Source organism: Puma concolor, chromosome E4 (assembly GCF_028749965.1).
Source record: "Puma concolor isolate L17-30 chromosome E4, mPumCon1.1.hap2, whole genome shotgun sequence".
Lineage (NCBI taxonomy): Eukaryota > Metazoa > Chordata > Mammalia > Carnivora > Felidae > Puma > Puma concolor.
In genome coordinates this window covers 66,055,995-66,076,188 of record NC_141683.1, presented here as the reverse complement: position 1 = coordinate 66,076,188, position 20,194 = coordinate 66,055,995, and the positions used below count along the sequence as shown (strand labels likewise).

General features: G+C 47.3%; 1 protein-coding gene across 4 annotated transcripts in view; it reads left to right on the top strand.

Annotated features, from left to right (window-relative positions):
- The window catches only part of SMYD3 (SET and MYND domain containing 3), a 697,887-nt gene extending 679,823 nt beyond the window's left edge, over positions 1-18,064 (top strand). For all 4 annotated transcript variants that reach the window (XM_086694286.1, XM_086694284.1, XM_025926273.2 and 1 more), the window contains 2 exons: positions 25-133; positions 11,618-18,064. In XM_086694286.1, coding sequence (XP_086550412.1) covers positions 25-133; positions 11,618-11,719 — 211 coding nt within the window. In that variant the 3' untranslated portion in view covers positions 11,720-18,064. The remainder of the gene's footprint in view (positions 1-24; positions 134-11,617) is intronic.
- The last annotated feature ends 2,130 nt before the right edge of the window (positions 18,065-20,194 follow it).

Genomic DNA, 20,194 nt, shown 5'->3' with positions numbered 1-20,194 from the left:
CGTGTGCCCTTCTCTTTCTTCCAGGATCTTCTTCCCAGGAAGCCACCCGGTCAGAGGCGTGCAGGTCATGAAGGTCGGCAAGCTGCAGCTGCACCAGGGCATGTTCCCGCAGGCCATGAAGAACCTGAGGCTGGTGAGTGTGCACGCGGAGAGGGAGGCCTGGTGGTGCGGCGTGCTGGGCCGCACAGCCGGCTCCGAAAACACGTGATTTGTGCTGCTCGCCCCTTTCCGTGGTAGAAATGTGCCTACCGTGGCTGATTCAGACTCCCCACGGAAAATCAGCCCCCAGAAATCAGGACGGTTTAACGGTCGGCTTTTGCCAACTGGTGCAAACTGGCCTTCAAAGGACCCCTGCACTCGGGCCCCACAGGACACTGTCCGTAAGCCCCTGTCAAGCTGGCCTCTGGACCACCTGTCTGCAGTACACCTTTGCAGCCTGCACCCCCTCCAGCCACCCCTGCCTCTCCATACGGCCAGCGTTCACTGGGCCACCCGGGGTTGCCCAGGACACCTTGAACCGCTCACACTTAGGTCTTTACCAAGACAATTCCTGTGCCTCAAATGCTGCCCCCCCCCCCCACTCCCTCTCCCCCCGACCACTCCCTGGGCTGGCCCAGCTGCAACATGGTTTTCCCCATGTGCTCCTCTCCACATGCCGACCCTGCCAGCAGAGTGTCCACCCCATGGTACAGGCACATCTCGGACGCACCGCGGGCCTGCTTCCAAACCACCACAGTAAAGCCAATATTGCAATAAAGAGGGTCCAGTGGACTGTTACCCAGTGTATATAAAAGTTATGTTGACATGATACTATAGTGTATGAGGAATACAACAGCATTATGTCTAAATATATACACATACCTTAATTAAAAAATACTTATTGCTAAAAACTGCTAACCATCTGAGCTTCCAGTGAGTCGTGATCTTGTTGCTGGAGGGTCTTGCCTCCCTGTTGGCGGCTGCTGACTGGTCGGGGTGGTGGGGCTGAAGGTTGGGGTTGGGGCAGTTTCTGAAAATAAGACAAGTTGGCCTCATCGATCGACTCTTGCTTTCATGAGCGAATTCTCTGGAACACGCGACGCAGCCTGATCGCATCTGACCCCTGGCGGAACTTCTTTCGGGACTGGAGTCCTGCCTCAGACCCTGCCGCTGCCTTACCGGCTCAGCTGATGTCCTGTCCCAAATCCCCCGTTGTCATTTCACCGGTCTTCCCAGCGTCTTCACCGGGAGGACCTTCCACCTCCAGAAACCATGTGCACATCCAGTCAGGTTTGACGAGGAGATCGCAGGTCTTCGGTCCCGTCTGCAGCCCCCACTTCTGACCCCGGTTCCCTAGCTGTTTCCACCACAGCTGCAGGGACTCCCTCCCCTGATGTCTTGAAGGGGCATCTTGAGGGCTGGAGCCAACTTCTTCCAAACCCCTGTGAATGCTGGTACTTTGATTTCTTCCCACAGATCACAAATGTTCCTAGTGGCATCTAGAATAGATGAAATAGAAAGGTGAATCCTTTCCAGAAGGTGTTTGATTTACTCTGCCCAGATCCATCAGAGGAATCACTATCTGTGGCAGCTGTAGCCTAATGAAAGGTATTTCTTCCGTAATAAGACTTGAAAGGAAATTCACTATTTGATCCTTGGGCTACAGAATGGATGTCGTGTTAACAGACATGAAACAGTACTAATCTCATTGTCCGTCTCCATCAGCGCTCTTGGGTGCCCAGGTACATTGTCAATGAGCAGTCATGTTTTGAAAGGAATCTTTTTTTTCTAAGTAGTAGGTCAGAATTTCAAGTCACCCAGCTGCATTAGCCCCTCACAAGAGAGTCAGCCTGTCCTTTGAGGCTTTGAAGCCAGGCACGGACTCGTCTCCAGCCATGAAAGTCCTAGATGGCGTCTTCCAGTGCAAGGCTGTTCTGTCTACACTGAGACCTGTGGTTGAGTGTAGCCCCCTCATCAATTCTCTCAGCTAGACCTTCTGGAGAACTTGCTGCAGCTTCTCCATCGGACTTGCTTCCTCACCCTGTACTTTTACGGAGACGGCTTCTTCCCTTAAACCTCGTGACCCAGCCTCTGCCAGCTCAGACTTCTCTTCTGCGGCTTCCTCCCCTCTCTGAGCCTTCACAGACTTGAAGGGAGCCAGGCCCCTGCTCTGGGTCAGGCTGTGGCTTAAGGGAATGTCGTGGCTGTTGGCTCTTCCGTCCGGACCACGGACGCTTCGTCCACGTCGGCGGTACGGCTGTTTCGCTGTCTTGTCATTCGTGTGTTCCCTGGAGTAGCAGATGTAATTTCCTTCAAGAACTTTCCCTTTGCATCCGCAGCTTGGCTCGCTGCTTGGTGCACGAGGCCTGGCTTTCTCTCTATCAGCTTCGACGTGCCTTCCTCACTCAGCTTCACCATCTCTAGCTTTTAAGGGGAGAGATGTATAACTCTTCCTTTCACCTGAACACACAGAGGCCACTGTAGGACTATTAATCAGTATATTCAATATAATATGGCCTAATTCCCTGTCTCAGGGAACAGGGATGCTGGGGTGGGGGCAGCCAGTTGGTGGAGCAGAGCACACAATATTTATTATATACATATTTATTATACGTGTCTTATATGGGCATGGTTTGTGGGGCCCCAAACCAATTACACAGTGGTGACATCAAAGATGTCTGATCACAGATCACATACCAAATGCAATCGTAATGGAAAAGTTGAAATACTGTGAGAATTACCAAAATGTGACACGGAGGCAGGAAGTGAGCAAATGCTCTCGGAAGACGGGCACCCACAGACTTGCTTCACAGCATGGCCACAGACCCTCAGTTAAAAAAACACCACCACGGCACCCGAGAGGCACAGTAAAGCACTAAAATGAGGTATCCTGTAAACAGAATACCTGATGCCCAGGTGACCGTGAGGTCTTTGCAGTTACCTCTGTAACCAGTTCAGGGGCAGACAAGGTACTTGGAACTTAGGAGGGATTCCCTGTTGGAGAAGGGGGGGCGGAGGGAGAGAGGTCAGCACGATGGTGGCAGTAAGTGCCGAGAAAGTACATGGGAGAACTGGGTCTGTGTTGGAAGACAGGAAAGGGTGAGGTTTATTTTCACCCTCTTGATGAGGCTCCTGTGCTGCTGGCTCTCTGGTCCTGGCCTTTCCACCCCAGCAGAGAGGTCCTCTCCCCCAAACCATGGCTTCCGAACAGTCCATTGAGCGTCTGACGTCAGCTCAGGTCATGATCTCGCGGTTGGGTTCATGAGCTCAAGCCCCACCTTGGGCTCTGTGCCGTCAGCCTGTCAGTGCAGAGCCCAGTTCCAATCCTCTGCCCCTCCCCACTTACACTCTTCCAAAAATAAATATTTAAAAAGAAAGAAAAAAGAAGAGAAACAAAGGAGTCATGGCACGGAGGCATGCAGGAGCCTGTCTAGAGTCATACTGACGTGGAGCCCGCTCTAGGTTCTTCAACTAGGAGATTGATGGAATTCTTGTATGAATCTGAGTAAGGCCCAGCATTGTCCTTCCAATTTAGGGGAGGGGGCAAACGTGTAAACAAACAGGTCACTAAGTCCAGGCTGGAGTCCAAGGCTCTCTTTTCTCCTACACTGGCCCAGTGAAATAGATGGGACTCTCTAGTAAGACCCATGTGCAGAAACCCCTTCCGATCTGCGAGCCCCCGATGCCAGCCCCGGGGGGCAGTTTGGAGCGCTTCATTCATCGAGTGAGGCTTGATGTTGCCTGTGTGTGCAGAAGTCTGGAAGGGGACCTCTGATACCCTCGGCTGCAGACACAGGAGCCCAAGCAGACATTTACATGTCGATTTCCGGGGTCACATGGGCTGGGTGGCTGCTGTGGCCATCCCCACCCATCTCACGCTTTCTGCCCTTCCGTATCCCTCAGGCCCCCATTCCATACTGCCTTCCTCACGTTCTCGCGATGTTAACCTCACCTCCAGAAGCTTCCTCTGTTAACGGTCTTATTTCGCATCTCCTTCCCCTGGTACCAAAGGTGAACCCCTGCAAGGACCCTGAGAGCTACGAAGGAGATTCTCGGAGCAGGATCAGCAAGTCTGCCCCGAGGCCTGCGTTACGCCATGGCCTGACCCCAGACTTCCCATCTGGCTCTGGAAGTCACTGGGCGTCTCACCAGGTTTTATCGTCAACCAGAATGCAGATAGACGTGTGCCTGGCAGTGTAGCCTGGTCGAGAGCGCTCAGCTTTCGAGGGAGGAGGTTCACGTGGCAGTCCCATGCCTTGATGCGAGTCTCTTAATCGCTCCAAATCTAGCTTTCTTAGTTTTAAAACGGGGATAATACCTACCCCACAGAGTGGTTCTGAGAAGTAAATGAGGTAGTATGTGAGACTGTTCTGCCAAGTCCCAAGTATTTTGAGATGATCAAGGATGCTTATGGTTATAGGAACCCTCGTGCCGATCGCTCCCGCCGCTATTCCTGCCGTCCCTTCAGCACTGATGTTTGTAGCTTGGGATAATACGGCATTTCCATTGCTGACAATTATGTCATGTAACTGCTCCCCAGCATTCCACAGGGACATGTTCTGTTTCCCCAAGTTGCGTAGGATTCCACAAGGGGCCCTGACTTTACCTTGTGTATCTCCTGGTGCTGCCTAACATAGACACACGTGCCCCAGTCACAGCAAGTTCTGTTCAACACGTACTTGAATGAATAGATTTTTTTTAATGAACTGAGATCTTTAAAAGTCCCACCCTGGTCCTGTCCCTTTGGCTAGTGTGCATATGTAGTGTGTCTATGGCTAGTGGACCAGATCTTGTCTGGACCTTTCCTGACCACCTACTGGCAGAGTGAGGGTCTGATCACCCAGTGCCAGGGTGTGGCAAGGGTTTTCCCACACCAGCTGAGTGTCCTAAGTTCAGTTCAATTCTGACACCATCTACCCAGAGACAACACCGGATCCCACAGGTTAGGGGCTCAGCCCCACAGGGCCACCCTCTACTGCGGATGCTGAGGGCACGCCAGGTTGTCACCTGAGCTTCTGACTGACCAGCTATACACACTGGAGACTCCAAGGACCCCCTCTCCTTAGGTTCAACTGATCTGCTAGGGTGGCTCACGGAACTCAGAGGAACAGTTTGCTCGCCAGTGTATTGTAGAATGCTATAAATCAGGATAAACCGGACAGAAGAGAGGCATAGGGCAGGGTCTGGGGAAACGGCCCAGAGCTTCCGTGCTCTCAGAGCTCACCACTCTCCCCAAATCTCCACGTGTTCACCAATGCGGAAGCTCTTCAAACCCCATCCTTTATAGCGGTTTTTACAGAGACTTCATTACCTAGGTATGATTGATTAAATCGCTGGCTGTTGGCAAGTGATTCAGCCTCCAGCCTCTCCCTTCTCCTAAAGGTCAGTCACGCGCTTGGTTCTCCTGGCAACCAGCCCCCATCCTTAGGCGCTTTCTGAAAGTCACCTTGTTAACACGAGACCCCTTCATTGCTTTCAGCACTTAGGAAATTCCAAAGGGTTTTAGACTCTCTGTGAGAAGCTAGGATATTAGCTCTCTATCAAATTACCTATCTATCCATGTCTCCGTATTACAAAGTACCGGATCACACAGGCCACATGTCCATTTCTTCGCCAGCTCATAGGACCTGGGGGTCCAGGAACAGGAGCGGGCCAGTTTCATCCTGCAGAAAGCCTCCTCTCCCGAGTTTTCTCCTGGCTCAGGGAACCCAGAGAGGGGAAAGGGAAGCTCTCTGCCTTCCGAAGCTGATGTTCTCTTTAGGCTAGCACCCCTCCATATTCTTTCTCAGAGACTCTGGAAACAATAGGACGAAAGGGCTTGAAACCCTTTTGGGTTTCAAAGGCCGACTCTGGAGCAGAAATGAGTGCCGCTTCAGAAACAGAAATTTGCTACAGATTCCATTAGGCCAGCCTCCTCCAGGAAAGGGATCCCCTTAGCCCAACACAGATCTGGTTTAGGCTTTCGTCACCGGGCTCTGCTGAAATCCCTGTGACTGCTGCCGCAGGAGAGTCCTGGGGTCCCCTCGCGGTGCTGCTCTCCTGCTTTGTCCTGTCTCTAATCTGTTTCCATTCCCTTCCACTTACTCCTTGGAAGGATTTTGCTAGCATCTAACTTGACTTCTCGGAGCTCCCCTGGAGCTGCCCTCGGCTGGGCTGTCCTTCAGTGAGCCTGTTTCTGTCCCGTAAGCTCGCTCTCCGAGCTGCTGATCCCCCTACCCTGGGCTAGACTAACCGCCTTGTTAGTGCCCTGTTAGCTGCAAGCAGGCTGGAAGAAAACCGACTTCTTCCCCCTCAGTAATCATTTGTTATTTAGATGTAAATTTTTTACGTTACACCATATTGTTTGTTTCCCTTCTCATTTCATTCTGTTGAAGCATCTTACGTTTTGAGGATCCCTTTAGCACAGGCCACGAGCCCCGGACCCCCCTGTCTACCCCACACAGCTATGAGCTATTCAGGCACAGCCAGAGAAAGCTGAATGCACCTCCCACTCCCGCCTACACCCCAAATGTAAGCCCCGACGTGGCTGATTCGGAGCTCGCGGTTCTCTTGCTCCTGTTCCTTAACCTGCTAACCTCTTTGCTCACGTTATTTGTGAATCTCGTAAGAACCACTGACTTGCTAGAGAAAAACCTACATACACACACATCCTGTACGCTGGGTGTGATGTGATGGGATTCCAGAGCTTCTTATCAGGCACACATTTCTTTTCCCTCTGATTTTTTTCGTTTACTTATCCTGACAGAGAGGGAAGGAGGGAGGGAGAATCCCAAGCAGGATGTGGGGCTCAAACTCATAAACAGGGAGATCACGACCTGAGCCAAAGTCAAGAGCCGGACGCTTAACCCATTGAGCCACCCAGGAGCCCCTCCCTCTGATTTTAAATCCATATTTAAATCATGCTTGGGGAAGTCATTTACTGGATTCCCTCAGGCTCCTGGTAGAGAGTATATGAGATCCTTGATAAGCTTAATATATTTGTATTAAAAATTAATAAGAAAGCTATTGTTTGCAACTTTAAATCATAATTTGATTCAACCTATTTAATATAAGACCACAATTTTAAAATTACTCAAAAAAAAAAAAAAAAGACGTGATGAGATTTAAATCAGTCCTGGGCCCCTGCCTTTATTCCTGAATGAACCACGCATGTCCTGTGGCAGACAATCAGTGCTGCCATTTCTCGTGTGACATTTAGAGTCCATACATGGCCCAGCAGCCCCCCTTGGAGGCTCCAAACGAGTCCTCTGTGGAAGATGATGTGGAGGCTCTTTTTAAATGCTACTATTATAAAAATAAAATTTAATGGAAAGAGATAAGCTTTTCCCAGCACAAGCCGGCTCCAATTTTATATTTCCTTAATCTGTTTTATATACTGCTGCAGGAAATTAAACTAAAATTGTCCTTTCTGTCTGATGTGCGCATGTGTGGGAGGGGCTGAGGGGACACACAGAGCTACAGGAAACGGCTGCTCCGGTCTGTCAGGGATTTACTGTAACTTTATTTGGGAGGGCAAAGCCCCACTCACCCACTGGGCTGAAGGTTTGTGGCCCCCGTAGAGATCTGGGCCCACAGCCACACGGTGCTCCTGTCTTACGTCAATGAGGGCTGACGCCCAAGACGAGGACCAGATCTCTTCTATCACCAGGTCTGAGTCCCCACTCACTCCCTGTCCACCCAGAGTGACCGGTCCTTCACACAAATACAGAGGGCGGGCTCTGACATACTTTGCACATACTGAATGCTATTTCTTTCTTTCCTTTCTCTCTGGTTCTCTTCCACTCCAGCCGTCCCTCATAATTGTAACGCCTACTTGTTTATTGTACTTCTACTCAGTTTCACCTTCTAGACAAATGATGCAGACGCTCTTTCAGTATCTTCCAGTCGGTCCGGTGCCCCAGCTATACCCGTTCGCTCTCTGCTTCCAGCCCCCCGTGGACAAAATCTTCTAATCTTAGTGTCTCAAATCTTGTACATAATGTCCGGGGGTTGCCCCCTGCCCCTGCCTTTGCTTCCCTTGCTGCGTTCACCAAGAGCATCTTGACTGGGAGATCCCTCTAGATGTCTCAGAAGCCATGTCTGGGTACAGGGGAACCTCTGGTCCCCCCCTCGGTCATGAAGACTGGCTTCAGGTGGAGGCTGCACAATGCAGCCACGGAGTGAACATCGGCTCGCGTCCTGAGAGCTGGCGCCCACCCTGCACCCGCGAGTCAGGCCACGACGTGACTGGACCAGAGGGTCCTCACGGCCCTTCCATAAGGAAGCAGGCACGGAGGTGTGGCAGTGAAGTCTGGGGAAAGCCAGGCAGCTTCCCCTTCCTTCCTGGGGCTCTGTGATTCCAGGACGGCTGCAAGCCTCCTACTGGCGCTTGGGCACGTGTCCTAAGCAGGTCTGTCCCTCTCATGAACAGGAAGACTCTGGATCAGCCACAATTAACCTCAGCTCCTGAGGAACAGACCTTATTTCTAAAGCTGGAAGGGGGAAGAAAGTGCAAATGATGGCTGGAGGAAAGGCAGAAAGGAGGGAAGATTGCAGCCCACAGTGTGTGAAGACGTGCACATCAACCTCACCTTGTCAGAGGAATACGAAGATGACATTTGTCATTTAGCCAGAGTTGTCTCTGGCTGACCCACAGCCCATCGGGGCATCCTCCTGGGCAATAAGGCCAGGGCCTCGTCCGGCAGAGGGCCTCCATGAGGCGCCAGGGAGGAAGTGAGCCGTCCCAGGTTAGGCCTGACCTTTCTCTGGACCACACGTTAGTGGGGCAGGGCAGAGGGTCATTTCCCTTTAAGCAGAGAGGTGTTCAGGCAGTGCTTCTGGCCCACTCACCTTCCTCTGCCAAGTAGAAGGGATGGGAACATCCCAGAGCTTTCAAGTAAGACGCTTTCCCGTCAAAGACTCGAAGCATCTCTGTGATCTCTCATTGCAGTCCTGCTTTCAGGCCGCTTTCCACCTCAGACCTTAAGGTGTCTAGACTGACTGAGGACCCAGAGAGGAGCCCCAGTGGGGGGAGGGGAGGGGGATGAAATGGGACACCTTTGTTCCCAGAATGGTCTCAAACATTCGTTTTTGATCCTCCATCCGGAGGGATCTCACAGAGCTTGGCTGCCGGCAAGGTGGGGCTGCCTCCACCACCTCCCACCCAAGGCCAGACCCACTCAAGTTAATCAGAACCTTCTGGGTTTCCCAGCTGGGATGTCACCGGGTGACGGGACTGCCCGTCGGCAGGGTCGTGTCTGGACTCCATGATGAGCACTGCTCTCCTTCAGGCTGGAGACCAGAGCCCAAGCTGGCGGGTCCTCCTCTTGCTGTCTCTTTCCTCTCTCTCCCCGCAGCTGCATTCAGACCCCTCTGCCTGCCTGTTTTCCTTTATTACTGTGCAGGGGACGTTTTTAAAGAGGCCGGAATGAGAAGCCAGGAGCACAGGCTGAAAGCATTTCCGGGCCTGGCCGCTTTGCTTCTCCGGGTGTAGGTTTCCTCCCCCACAGAACGAAGGGGTCTGAGGATGCGACCACTTTGCTTCCGGTTTTTGTCTCTAGCTGCAAAGGTCTTCCTACCCGGGAATCCCTAGGAATTGATCTTAAGCAAATATTCAGCAAAGGCAAAAAGTGTCGTGAGTTGGAAGATCTGTATCCTATCATTTTTTTGTCAAAAATTGAAAGTGATCTGAATTTCCAAGAGTAGCTTAGTGACTGATGGTCTGTAAACATGATAGAATTAATTGCACACAACCATTAAAATGGTAATGATGCTGGCTATAAATTAACATTGAATAATAAAACGCTGCTAGTGTTTGTTAAGAGTGCACTGTATGTCATTCTCAACCCCAAGGGCACATCAGAATCCCCTGAAGCCCCAGCCTCACCCTCCCCCCCAGAGGCCAGGTTTTGGTTAATCCTGTGTGTGTGGGGTCTGGGCGTTAGGGTCTCTTGAGAGGCTCCCTGGTTGATAATACTTTCCAACCAAGGCTGAGAGCCTGTGTGAAGACACGTCCACATTCAGTACAATGGACCTGTGCCCCCCTCCCCTTTCCTGCCAGCCCCCTACCGGGTGGTGCACGAGGACAGGGTTTCTAATTTATTTACTGCATAAATATCATTGCTCTGTAACAAACCATTCCAAAGCTGAGCAAATATTCCAAAACTATTCCAAAGTTCCAACCACAACTTTACCATGATCACAGATTCTGTGGGTCAGGAATTCAAACAGATGACAACAGGAGCAGCTGGCCCTTTTCCTTCAACGTCTGGGGTTTCAGCAAGGAAGACGGGAACCTGGATGTCTTCTGGCTAGCGGCTGGAGTCACCTGGATGCTTTCACCCAACCTGGGGCTCAAACTCATGACCCTGAGACCAAGAGTTGCATGCTCTTCCAGCTGAGCCTGCCAGGCACCCCTGAACACTTCTTTATGCCAATTTCTGGTGTCTAGGCCCGGAGGACCTGAAAGAGGGGTTCGGCGAGGACCGTCTACCAGAGCACGTACACGTGGCCTCTCCGTGGGCCTCCTCACAGCATGGCGACTCACGGCCCCAGGAGCAAACACACTGGTGAACGAGGCAGAGGCTGCACGGCCTCTTTAACCTAGTCCTGGAAGTCAAAAGCATTCCTTATACTGTTCTCACTGAAGTGGTCACAAGCCCACCCAGATTTCAGAAATATTATGGAGGCTGAATTGAACATGGGGAGTGAAAGAAGCGATTGTCCAAATGCTGACACTGTAATATGACATGAAAAGAATACAAAAATATGTGTACATCATAAGCCCAGTGCGTATAGATGAGAACTGAATGCAGCATGCAAAAATGAAATTTTAAGGTGATGGCAGCATAGAATCTCATCTTTAATACCACTTAATTATTTTTAGTTTTTATTCTTAAACCTAACCACCCACAACCCCCTGCACTAACAAGCCCTGAAGATCATTGTTGGACACCACACCTGGCACTACTCATTGGGAGTGTGCCGTCTACAGACACATGTAAAATTCACCCTGCCCCTTACTGCATGGCTTGGAGAATCACAGTACTGCTCACGCTGCAGACCACGGGTTCTCCACGCCCAAGTATCGTGGGAAAGAGATGAGCAGGCAGGGGCCCACCTACTTTTGGATCAAGATGCTATCGGGCAGACTGGGGAGACACCGAGCCCTGAGGCCTCCACCCGGCCCATCCGCACAGTGTTGCCAAAGGCTATGGGTCTCATCACAAGAAAGAATTCAAGGATATACCAGACACAGTGGTTGAGAGGTGCAAGTAGGAAAGTTTGTTAAAGGGAGTGTTTGCTCTCAAGATGTGAGTGCAAGTGAGCTCAAGAGAGAGCTGCGTGCCCCGGAGTTTGGATCTCCATCTTTATTGACCGTTGTTAACTAGAGGGTGGAATACTTTTTACTTGAGGAGGGGATTTCTTGGGAGCAGGATTTCATGCCTTTTCTCCCTTAGTCAGCGTTTCAGCCTTCTTTGTCTTGGGCCTATCTGGTTAGATCCGGCTTCCTGTGGCTTTGTTTTGGAGTGGTGCCGACAGGTCTCTAACCGCTGCCCCCAAGAGCTGGCCATGACTCCCGTTTTGTGGGTCTCCAGGCATCCTGTTGAAACCTAACTGTCTACCCTAACATAATCTGTCTTCTTTCTTTTTCCAATAGGCTTTTGACATTATGAGAGTGACACACGGCAGAGAGCACAGCCTGATTGAAGACTTGATCCTCCTCTTAGAAGAATGTGACGCCCACATAAGAGCATCCTAAGGGGCACAGGCAAAGATGGCTCATACCCATATCGAATGCCTGGTGGAGGTCACATGTGCCGCACTGTTTGTGGGCCTCCCCTCTGGGAATGCTAGGCTGTGTTTATGTAGGTAAATAAGCAGGCATACCATGTGCAAACCACAAGAATCATTAGTTGTAGAGAAGCACAATAATAAATACAAAAAAAGTGGTTGAAAATGTCATCTGCTAATTGTTTTGTTTACTCGTTGGTGACTTTAATGTTCCACATCTCAACATGAAGGCTAGAAAGTTCTAGTAAAAGCATAGCAGTGTACGTTGAATCTCCTCCTTGAATATCTGGGGGGATAACTGGATAAAAATCAATGTTTTTACAAGCAAAAACTTAATGTCCATTTTGTCAAAAAAGCAGAATGTTTTCTTTACTGTTTGTAGTAAATGATAATATGTATCCATTATTTACACCCCAATACATCTCTAACACAGAAAGTTTTATCCTAGGTCCTAGAAAGAAGTCATTTTAGGTGCTATTAGAAAAGCATAGGAAGTCTTAATGGGAAAAAAATGTTTTTTTCAAATGTCTTGGGTTCTTTGTATAATTCTTCTGTGCATTCTGTAACTCTGTATATGTCATGTTTTTTTAACTTGGAAATTTTTTCTGTAATTCCCTCCATCTGTGGCTTGACCATGTGACGTGCATGCCACGAAGCTCCCTCACCCTGCACCCCAGCTCACATCAGGTTTGTTTTTGCTTCCTCCTATTTCCCAATCCCATGGCTGCTTTTCCACCTTTCTGCATTAGACAAATTCAGAAAAAAAGGTGGTTTGTTTTATGGCTCCGTGACCCTGTGAGCAGTTCAGTCCCTCCTGGTTGGACGGGGCCCGGGCAGGAGTTGCAGCCCTTGGTTCCGGCGGCTGCGGGCATTCTTAGGGAGGCCCCAGTCAGCCACACCTTATTTTACAAGCCAGGAAAGGAGCTACTTACTGGGAGTTGTGGCCTGGCCCCTCACACAGGGAGAGACAAGGCTTCCAGCCACATGGCCACGGCAGGCGGCAGAGAAAGCTGGCCACTGGAAGCTGGAATCTGCTTGCCCAATGCCTGGCAATTACTCTGACCATGGAAACGTGCTCAGTATCGGGCTTGCTGGTGCACTCTGTACCTTTCTGTCAGCTGGCCTCTGCCCCAGCCACAGGCAAGTATCAAGCCTTATCTCCAGGGCACACAGGATCTCCAGTAACCACAGTAGCACAACACAGTAGGTATTCTGAAGCCCATTTTATAAGAAAACAGAGGCCCAGCGTCGGTGCTCTGGAATCCTTCCTAATTTACTAAGTCACCTTGAGAAAGTGGCTTCATCTCAGTCTTTATGAACAACCAACTCTACCCAATTCAGCAAATACATATTGGATAGTTACTGTGTGTTTAGGAAAAGGCAATACAAAAACAATAAGTTATGCCCCTTGTTCTCAAAATGCACACTCTCTGGTGTAGTATTTGTGTCCATTAGCTTTTACTGTGTAACACGCTTAGTGGCTCAAGATAACACTTATTCACGATTCTGTACGTTAGCAGTTGAGCTATACAGTTCTGGTCTGGCCCAGGCGTGGCTGATCTTGGCTGCCTACACCACCGTCTGCAGTTGCAGGTGGGTCGGCTGGGGAAACAGGGGTGACTGAGGCTTGTAGCTCCCCGGGTTAGCCCAGCCTTGTTCCCGGGGCAGCAGGGTTCCAGGAAAGGTAAGCAGGCAAGCCCCAATGTGCAAGCACTTCTCGTAACTGCTTGTGTTGCATTTGCCAATATCCCACGGGCCAAAGCCATTCACAAGGCCGGCCCAGAGTCTGGGGTGGGGAGAGCCTCTTCTCTCAGTCATCCAATCGCAAGGTGTGGAAAGAGAGGGAGGTATTGTGGCCATCTATGCAATCCATGTTATAGAACTTTGAGTGAATTGGATGAAATTCATAGACCTTTCCAGAAACCCATGTACATATATATGAACAATTTGCTTTTAGGATCAGGGACTCTTGAGCTCCCTGTGGTCCATCAGCAGACTCCCTGGAGTCCTTCGCCTAATGAGAAGTAGATTTGCTACCTTTCAAAAGCACTGATGGGAATTACATTGGCTCGTCATTTTAAATTCATTAGGGAAAGAAAAAAGCTGTAACAGAAGGTCGGGGTAGGAACTCACGTGCCAAATGAGCAGAGTTCGCTGATAGAACCCTGTGTTTGCCAATTTTCTGAAATTTATCAGTGATGATCCTGGATAAGGAGATTTGCCCTCACGCCTCCTCGAAAAAGCATGACAAGCTTTTAAATCCCTCTCAGCTCACTTCCCGTTGTCTGAGAGAAGGGCCCCTAAGAGGGAGGGGCCCTGCTTGCATCAACTTTAATAGAAAGCAAACATTTAAGCAATGGTAAATGTTTACCCAACATCTTTACAGCAAAATAACTTTGGAGAAGGGGGAAGGGGATGGAGAACATAATTTAAAATCTGTGTCACCAGTGGCTGACGATTTATTGCCGCCCCAGCCTCCAGGACTGCTATTCCATTAATCCATAGATTGTAGCGGCAGGCTTTTTTCACATCAGTAACTTGACGCCATTAGTTGTTCCTCTGGGATAAGAACACATTTAAACTGAAAATGAACACACTGGGCATAATTTATGGCCATGCCATATGAATGCCAAGAGTACAGGCAGGACGGCTGCCTGGAAGGCCTGCTCACCCTGGGAGCTCAAGGCGGCCTTCCTCTAGCCGGGCAGGAATGCAGGCAGCAGAGAGGGCGGCCACAGTGTGGCGAGGCCAGACAGCCACAAACCACAGAGGTCCCTCCGTCAAGCTTCACAGCGGGAATGAGAGAGACAGTCCTGCGTGGGGGCCCTCCCCTGAGCTCTGTCTCGAGTATTCTCTTCTGGCCCAATCAGGAAACGATGTGACACTCAGAGTAGCCCACAAGCGAAATTCCTGAGTCAAGGGTAAACGCATATGTGAAATACTGTGGCATTTACCTTGAGCCGGTTGTATGACAATGCCTGCCTCCCCTCAGTCTTGACAACAGGGTGGGTTTTTCAGCTTTTGAATGTTGTGCTAAGCTCATGGGTGAGAAATGGTATCTCAATGTACTTTTAATTTTCTTATTGGCGAAGTTTGATGTCTTCAAATATTTAAAAGCCTTTTGTCTAACTTTCTGTGAATGCTATTTGCCTGTCTTTTGTCCAATTTTCTATCAGACTGTTGTGGGTTTTTTTTTTTCCTTTTCGTCTTTTTTCCCTCATCTTTAGTCGTTTCTATATTAGGAAGATTTTCCCTTTATCTGTAATATTTCATCTCTCAGTTTGTCACTTGTTTTTTGACTTTTCTTTAATATTTTGCCCTGAGTTCCTTTGGATAGCATTTTCAAAAAGGCATTTCATAAGAAATCTACTCTAGGGTAAGCCGGGGTCCTATTGTAAAGTTAAGCACCATGAAGCCTCCTCAAATGGTTCCTGATTCTTAGCTGTTCCTGAGTTGAGTTGATATTTTAAAAAATCATTCTTCTCCAACATTCTGGCATCTTCCTGTCTTCAGCCAGCACCTTGCCTGGTCAAGGTTCTTCACCTGGTGGAAGTTCAGTTTATCATTCCTGAACTCTCTTGACACTTAATGGTCTTGCCATGTTGGGATGCCTCAATCTTCCATTAAACTGATTTACTTGTTAGAGAATCCCCTGGTTCAGACTTGGTCCACCCCACTATATAGCAGCAATTAGAGATTGGGATTCAGTCAATTCAACCAGAATAGTAATCTGCTTCTTTGTCTTTTGATTCAGAGGCATGATGAGTCCAAATGGCCATAAGGCAGTCTGTCCATGATTATGGAGCCACTGTTGTATTCCCTGGAGGAATCATTTCTCCTTTAGAAACCTAGACATATAAACTAGCAGATCAAAAAGTCACAGGGCTAGGAAGCAAAAATTCCACAAGTGCATTATTAACTGTAATTGTGAGAGAAAATGATTTACAACCCTTTTTAAAAATATGTGCCAACATAGCATATTAAAAGTAAATATAGAGGGGCCCCTGGGTGGCTCAGTCAGTTAAGTGCCCGACTTGGGTTCAGGTCATGATCTCACAGTTCATGGGTTCGAGCTCTGCATTGGGCTCTGTGCAGATAGCTCAGAGCCTGGAGCCTGCTTCAGGTTCTTTGTCTCCCTCGCTCTCTGCCCCTTCCCTGCTCACGCTCTCTCTCTCTCTCAAAAATAAACATTAAAAATTAAAAAATATATATATATAAAGACTGGAACTCTCCCAATTGTGCTTCCCATGAATACTTTCATAGGACCTACTGGGTGACTGATTTCTCTAATTTTCTTTTTTAAGTATATTTATATTTTTTATTGTAGTTGACATGCAATGTTACATCAGAGGTATACAACCCAGTGATTTAACAACTCTATACATCTGCTATGCTCACCACAAGTATAGATACCATCTGTCACCACATGCTATAACAATACCATTGACTCTATTACTTATCCCATACCTTTCATCTCTGTGACTTATTAATTACATAACTGGAAGCCTGTACCTCCCACTCCACTTTACCATTCTGTTCATCTCCCCACCTACCCCCCTGGAAGCCACCCATTTATTATCTGTGTGGGCTTTTCTGCTTTTTGTTTATTTGTTTTGTTTTTTACATTCCACATATTAAGTGAAATCATATGGTGGTATTTGGGTTTTTGGTATGAATTATTTCACTTAGGATAATATGAAAAGATCTCATTCTTTTTCATGGCTAAGTCATATTCCATGTGTATGGGCACGCACATGCCATTCCTCTTTACCCATTCATCTATCACTGAATACTTAGGTTGCTTCCATATCTTGGTTATTGTGAATGATGCTGCAGTAAACATAGGGGCGCATGTATCTTTTGAATTACTGTATTCATTTTCTTTGGATAATTACCCAGGAGTAAAATTGCTGGATCATATGGTATTTCTACTTTTAAGTTTTTTTTAGGAAATTCTATACTGTTTTCCACAGTGGCTGCACCAATTTACTATCCCATCAATACTGTGTAAGCATTCCCTTTTACCCACACCCTTACCAATACATGTTATTTGTTGTGTTTTTTTTTTTGATAATGGCCATTCTGACAGGTTTGAGGTGACACCCCAGCGTGGCTTTGATTTGCATTTCCCTGATGATGAGACATGTTGAGTGTCTTTTCATGTACCTTTTGGCTATTTGTCTGTATTCTTTGGAAACAGTGTTAGTCCAGGTCCTCTGCTGATTTTTGATTGGATTATTTGTAGGTGTTCAGTTGTAGAAATTCTTTATATAGTTTGGATGTTATCTCCTTACCAGACATATCATTTGCAAATATCTCCTATTCATTAGGTTCTCTTTTTGTTTTGTTAATGGTTTCCTTTGCTGTATGAAAGCTTTTTATTTTGGTGTAGTGCCATCAGAAACTTTAGTTTTGCTTTTCTCTCCTTTGCCTGCAGAGACCTGTAATAAAATATTGCTAAGGCTAATGCCACGAGATTAATGTTTTATTCTAAGAGTTTCATGGTTTCAGATCTCGCATTTAGGTGTTTAATACATTTGGAGCTTATTTTTATGTGTGGTGTTAAAAGATGATCTAGTTTCATTCTTTGCATGTAGCTGTCCAGTTTTCCCAGAACCATTTACTGAAGAGTGTCTTTTCCCCATTGTATAGTTGTATATTAATTGCCCATATAAGCATCATTTCTGAGCTCTCTGTTCTGTTCTATTGATCTATGTGTCTGTGTTTGTGCCAGTATCATACTGTTTTGATTATTATAGATTCTATATATATTTCAAAATCTGGGATTATGACACCTCCAGCTTTGTTCCTCTTCCTCAAGACTGCTTTGACTATTTGGGGTCTTTTGTTGTTCCATACAAATTGTAGGATTATTTGTTCTAGTTCTAAGAAAAACACTATTGGTGTTTTGCTAGGGATTTCACTGAATGTGTAGATTGCTTTGGGTAATATGAATATTAGAGCAATATTAATTCCAATCCATGAACATTGTATATCTTTCCATTTGTGTTGTCTTCAATTGCTTTCATCAGTGTTTTGTAGTTTTCAGAGTACAGATCTTTCACCTGCTTGGTTAAGTTTATTCCTAGATATTCTTTTGGGCGCAATTATAAATGGAAATTTTTCTTAATGTCTCTTTCTGCTATGTCTTTATTAGTATATAGAAACACAACCAATTTCTGTATATTAATTTTGTATCCCATAACTTTACTGAATTCATTTATTACTTCTAATAGTTTTCTGGTGGAGTCTTTAGGGTTTTCTATGTATAGCATTGTCATCTGCAAATAATGACAGTTTTACTTCTTTGTTACCATTTTGGATTCTTTTTATTTCTTTTTCTTGTCTGACTGTTATGGCTATGACTCCCAATACTATGTCGATTAAAAGTGGGAAGAGTGGAGAGGAGGATCCAAGATGGCAGAACAGCATGAACGTTTTTGTGTGTCTCGTGTCCATGAAATACAGCCAGATCAACACTAAACCATCCTGCACACCTAGAAAACTGACTTGAGGATTAACACAACAATCTGCACAACCTGAACCACAGAAGTCAGCAGGTACACAGCACAGAGAGGTGCACTGGGGGAGAGAGAAGCTGTGGCAGGCAGGGAGCTATTTTTGCTTGTGGAGAGAGGACAGAGACAAGGGGAGAGTATGGGAAGAGAACCCCCCCCCCAAAAGCAGCTGGAGACAAACTGGAAAAGTGGAAACATCCCCAGGGACTGAACTAAAAAGGGAGAAAGGAGAGGGTTTAAATTCCACTAAGACTCTATAAACAGGGGGAGCACAGAGTCTAAAACTCTGTAGCTCGATACCTGGTGGTGCTCTGGTGAGAAGAGAGAATCCCCAGGAGCAGAGTGAAGTCCGGGGGTCCTCGGGCCACACGGGGAGAGGTGGTTCCCCTGCTGGGAGGACATCTGGTAGAGGCTGTATAGTGCCCCCCCCCCCCCAGGCAAAGGCCCCAGTGGAGCCCAGAGAACAAGCACATTGGCTGGTGCTGGAACAAGGTCATTAAGGGTGAAGCCTGGTGCCATATGTATGTTGTGATTTTCCATAATCCCTGAAACACTGCTGCTATACAATTGCATGAACTACTTCTAGGGCGGGCTGGCACCCAGCCACAGTCTCTGGGCATCAGCAGCAGCATGGTCCCATGAACGTTCCTGGGTACACCTGGCACCCGGCCATTGCTTGGTGAGACCCTACCGTAGAGGGGCAGAACAGGTCAAAGTTGCAGTCCCTCAGAAGTAAGGGGTTGGGAAAAACAGCCTCATCTGAGATAAAACTTAAGAGGTAGGTGCCGCCTGTCAACCTGACGGCTTGGTCACAGACAGTGTAAAAGCGGGGAGCAGACAGAAGCCAGAGACAAAGGAATGGGTGCGTGATTGCTGATCAGGGAAAACAGAGTTCCGATACTAGAGACTGGGTAGCTGGGTGATGCCATTTTAACCCCTCCCGTGCATGCACATACACATCTACAAGCACCACAACAATACAGCCCAGTAAGCTAAGCAGCACCATCTAGTAGGGAACAGAGCCATTATACTAAGCCCCGCCTAACTGGGCCAACCTTGCTCTTCAGGAACACCACAAGTCCTTCTGCCTGCTTAGTTTATGGACCATAAAGTGCTTCACAGTTTGACTTCTAGGGGAAAATAATATAATTTCAATCGTATTTCAGGCTGTTCGCTGGTACATCTATTCAATTTTCTTTTTCCTTTTCTTTTTCTTGAATACAGAAAGAAAAAATTTATTCTTATTTTTGATTTTCATTAAAATATTTTTAATTTTTTCTACTATATTTTTTACTTTTGTAAATTTTTCAAATTACATTTTACTTTCATCATTTCATTTTATTCTATTTCACTGTATTCATTTTTTCAAATCTTCAAACGTTTTCCTCCCCCCCTTTTTTCTCTAATCTACAAGTCCCTTTCAACATCCAGACCAAAACACACATAAGATCTAGTATCATTTATTTGATTTGTGTGTGTGTTGTTTTTAATTTTTCAATTTTAATTTTTTTTTACCTCATTAATTCCTTTTCTGCCTTCAAAATGACAAAACAAAGGAATTTACCCCAAAAGAATGAGCAGGAAGAAACGACAGCCAGGGACTTAACCAACACAGGTACAAGCAAGATGTCTGGACCAGAATTTAGAATCACGATAATAAGAATACTAGCTGGGGTCGTAAATAGGTTAGAATCCCTTTCTGCAGTGATAAAAGAAGTAACAGCTAGTCAGGATGAAATAAAAAATGCTATAATTGAGCTGCAATCTCGAATGGATGCCATGGCAGGAAGGATGGATGGGGCAGAACAGTGAATCAGCTATATAGACAACAAACTTATAGAGAATAATGAAGCAGGAGAAAAGAGGAAGACTAAGGTAAAAGAGCACAATTTAAGAATTAGAGAAATCAGTGACTCATTAAAAAG